Source organism: Perkinsus marinus, assembly GCF_000006405.1.
Source record: "Perkinsus marinus ATCC 50983 genomic scaffold scf_1104296964164, whole genome shotgun sequence".
NCBI lineage: Eukaryota > Perkinsozoa > Perkinsida > Perkinsidae > Perkinsus > Perkinsus marinus.
The window spans coordinates 77,711-81,333 of record NW_003204784.1 but is presented as its reverse complement, the minus strand read 5'-3'; the positions used below and the strand labels follow the sequence as shown (position 1 = coordinate 81,333).

At 48.5% G+C, this 3,623-nt stretch overlaps 3 protein-coding genes across 3 annotated transcripts; 2 read left to right on the top strand and 1 right to left on the bottom strand.

Annotated features, from left to right (window-relative positions):
* Positions 1-71: 71 nt before the first annotated feature.
* Positions 72-944, top strand: Pmar_PMAR022222 (hypothetical protein; the record flags this gene model as incomplete). Its single annotated transcript, XM_002770934.1, has 1 exon — positions 72-944. The coding sequence occupies one exon, from the start codon at positions 72-74 to the stop codon at positions 942-944; it is 873 nt and encodes a 290-aa protein (XP_002770980.1).
* Positions 945-1,565: 621 nt separating this feature from the next.
* On the top strand, positions 1,566-2,309 carry Pmar_PMAR022221 (hypothetical protein; the record flags this gene model as incomplete). The annotated part of the gene is made up of 1 exon (XM_002770933.1): positions 1,566-2,309. The coding sequence occupies one exon, from the start codon at positions 1,566-1,568 to the stop codon at positions 2,307-2,309; it is 744 nt and encodes a 247-aa protein (XP_002770979.1).
* Positions 2,310-2,682: 373 nt separating this feature from the next.
* On the bottom strand, positions 2,683-3,027 carry Pmar_PMAR022220 (hypothetical protein; the record flags this gene model as incomplete). Its single annotated transcript, XM_002770932.1, has 2 exons — positions 2,683-2,855; positions 2,937-3,027. 2 exons carry the CDS (start codon positions 3,025-3,027, stop codon positions 2,683-2,685), a joined length of 264 nt encoding a protein of 87 aa, XP_002770978.1.
* Between the last annotated feature and the right edge of the window lie 596 nt (positions 3,028-3,623).

Below are 3,623 nucleotides of genomic sequence, written 5' to 3'. Positions count from 1 at the left end.
AAGGAAATCTCGTGCTGTCCTGCAGAAAGTCTATTCCTTTGGGTCTTAGATTTCCTGATGGTTCTTTCAATATGAAATGGACTGCTCGTCTACTTCTTGGTATTGCCGGTTGTGGTGGTACTGGTGTGGATCCCTGTCGATTGCATTGTGAAGCACGACTAGCAGGAGATTTACTCCGGTCCATCGCTGGGAAGGGGATGAAGGAGGCAGATGAGTTGCTCTCGATTGAGAATGGCTCTGCTGACTTCAACATCATTTCCTCGTGTTTTACGACTCTTGAGGAGTATTCTGCCCAACGATGTGAACACTGGTGTTATGGTGGTTCTAGTTTGGTGTGCTTTGTAGATGCTTCCCCAGTTGGTTACGGGTGGTGTATCAAGGTTGTGAATGGTACGGTCCCTATATCTGATATTATTCCGGAACTCTCTAAGCCAAATACAGAGGTGTGGGATTTGGCAGAGCAGGCTGGCATATGGCTGAGTACTAAAGCACAACGGAGCTGGCATATCAACAGGAAGGAGCTTGCTGCTATTGGGAAGCTCATGCTGTATTTGCATGGGATGTTGTGTAGCCATAGGACGATTGGGCCCCCGATTTCATCAATCTTCGTATATGCGGATTCTCAGACAGCTCTACGGTGGATGGAAAATCGTGTTGGTGCTAAGTCTATTGAGAAGGTTGCTGTACAAAGGTTAGTATGTTGTATAAATGAGTTGGTCTCGGATATTCGTGCCAGTGGTATAACTGTTACCTATGGTAAAGTTGAGGGTGCTCTGAACCCTGCTGATCGCCTCAGTAGACTGGTTGAGAAGTGGGGTCTTACTGCTTCTTTGGGTCTTGATGATGTGGAGCCAGAGAGTCTCCTTTTACAAGCCGTATTGGACACGGACGAAGCCAGTGATGGTGATTTGGGGTCCTCTTTGAAGTTTCCTTTGATACACTAAGAAGATTATTTGAGTGTTTTGAGTGGGCAAGAAGATCCTCGACAGCGACTTCGTAGCTTGCAACGAGAATCTCCGGTGTTGAAGACCTATTGTGAATGGTTAGAAGCAGAGGCGGCGAATGATGTCGAGAAGTACTCTAATAAGGATAGAGTACTCTTGAGTGAAGCTACTCGGAATCTTCGTTTGTTGTCTGACGGGATCCTTTGTCGACTACATTATCCTTACGGTGATACATTGCGAGAGCCTATCGAAGTTTATGTTATCCCAGTGGACACTGATCGAGGTCTTCAAGAGGCAAAGCGTATCACTCGTGCCTTTCACGAAAGGTATAGTCATTTGTGCCCAAGGTATACCAAGCAGCGTATCACGAAGGTATTTTCGATTAAGGGCTTGAATAAGTTGGTTTCCTGGTGTTGTAAGACATGTCCGCTTTGTCAACGGTCTGCTACTAGGCGTTTTGTCAAAGGTGATGATTATGCACGTTTAGACCCTGTTGCTCTTCGTGTATTTGCTGTGGTGAGCGTTGACGTTTGTGGACCGTTTGAAGTCTCCCAATCAAGTGGAAACAGCTATGTTCTCGTCTGTGTGGATTCATATTCCCGTTTTGCTCTTGCTCGTGGGATGCCTGACCAGACGAGCCGCTCGGTTACCTTCACCATTCTGGGTATTATGATGGAGTATGGCCTAATTGCTAAGCTAAGATGTGATCAGGGTCCGGCTTTCCGAGCCGCTTTCTTCAAGAAGGAGATGCGTAAGGTTGGTACTGTGGTTGTCTATAGCTCTAGGTTTTCTCCTTGGGCTAATGGTCTAGCGGAGAAATCCGTTGGCGGTATTAAGAAGGTTAGTCGATTGGTTGCTCGATCTTGCGAAGGTTCTAAGTCATGGGAACGCTTTATCGGCTTGGCTATACGAAGGCTAAATTCGAGACCTTTAACGGTGTTAGGTCTCCCTAGTCTTACTCCATTTGATATTATGTTTGGACGCCGAGCTCTGGAAGAAGAGGAGATGTCGTTGTTATCCTCTAAAAGATTGGAGTCCGACGAAGAGACTGTAAACCAAGAGGGTGCCGAACAGCTTGATAAGGCCAGAGAAGCTGTTCGGGAGCAGGTTCGACATAGCCTCTTCGATCGTGATGTGACCGTCAGGCGCCGATTGCCGAAGCTCAAGCCTGGTGATAGGGTTCTAATCTTTCGCCCTTCTATGAAGCCTGGCAGAGCAGGTGCTGCTGGGTCTTACAGTGATAAAGTTTATGTAGTTATGAGGGTTCTCGATTACGTTTTGTATCTTCGTCCAGAAGACTGTCAATCTGATCCTCAGACTGAAGTTCGAGAACATATCCGTAATGTTCGTTTGTATTACCGTTAAATTTTTTTTGTGGTTTGATCGCAGGGGGGCAGGTTGTTATGTCCCTTTTTGTGCGATCGCCCTAAGATATGTAATCCATTCAGATTGTGATACGCTAAGCTAGATATTTCCGTGTTTGCAATCATAGATGGATCATTATTAAATCTCTTATCAACTCCTTCACTGCTATGCCGAGTTCACCTTCCCTAGGGTCACAACAGTAGGTATCACAAGTAGCACTTTCAACGGAGTGAGAATCGTCTGGAATACATACGGAAGTATCACACGACTGATCACCGCCATGACAACGGGCACAGACAACCACGACTTGCAGTATGGCTTGCCACTGTTCAAGCCGATACAGTAGTTATCACAGTAAGGCATGCCACTCTCGTCACGTAGTGATGGCAGCAGCCTCCTCAGTCGTAGCGGCGGCAATGGCTTCCTCAGTCGTGGTGGCAGCAGCGGGGTCCTCAGAGGTAGTGGCGGCAATGGTCTCCTCAGAGGTAGTGGCGGCAATGGTCTCCTCAGAGGTAGTGGCGGCAATGGGCTCCTGAGGAGCCGCTCCTCAGAGGTAGTAGCATCAGCGGCCTCCTCATTCATCGTCGTAGGCTCCGGCTCTACAGTAGACCCTTCAGTCTCCTCGACTGTGGTCGTTGCCGGTGCGTTCGTACTCGTCGAGGTAACGATCGCATATATGGTGGATGGAGGGCTCAGAGGTGTGGTTGTTGACGGCCATGGCACGATAGACCAGACATCACAAGAACAAGGGATCATCGAGGGCCGATCATGAGACGAGCAGACGCCATTTGGATGGTCGCAGATCGCAACGCTGTAGCCAGTGAAGGCTTGACACAATATGTCACCGAGGGAGCAGCTATCGCGTGCAGCTGAAGCGATGACGCTGATTGTTACCGTGACCAGAATGCTGAACATGCTGACTGCCGAGCTACGATCTGAGAGGGAAGTACGGAACCTGCCTGCGAGCATCTGAGATCCGACGATCAATCCACTGGACATATCAAAGGTCCACGACCCATTTTGATCTGACAGCACAAAATCTAAGACGTGATCATGATGATCTCCTCCAAGTCGGCTAACGAGCATCCAAAACGGTCGAGAGCCTCGACCGCACAGCCTCGACTCGAGGCTGTGCGCAGAGTTTCAGATATATCAAATATCATGTGGCCCCTAATCCTGTTTGATCGCCTCGCTTTAAGAGCACGCTCCATGTAGTGGAGAACTGTGCACTTCTGCATGATGCCAGAAGAGCGGCGGGGATAGGGCCATCAGGTATTCAATTAGATAAGTTAGTCGCTGACGGTAAGCACAGGA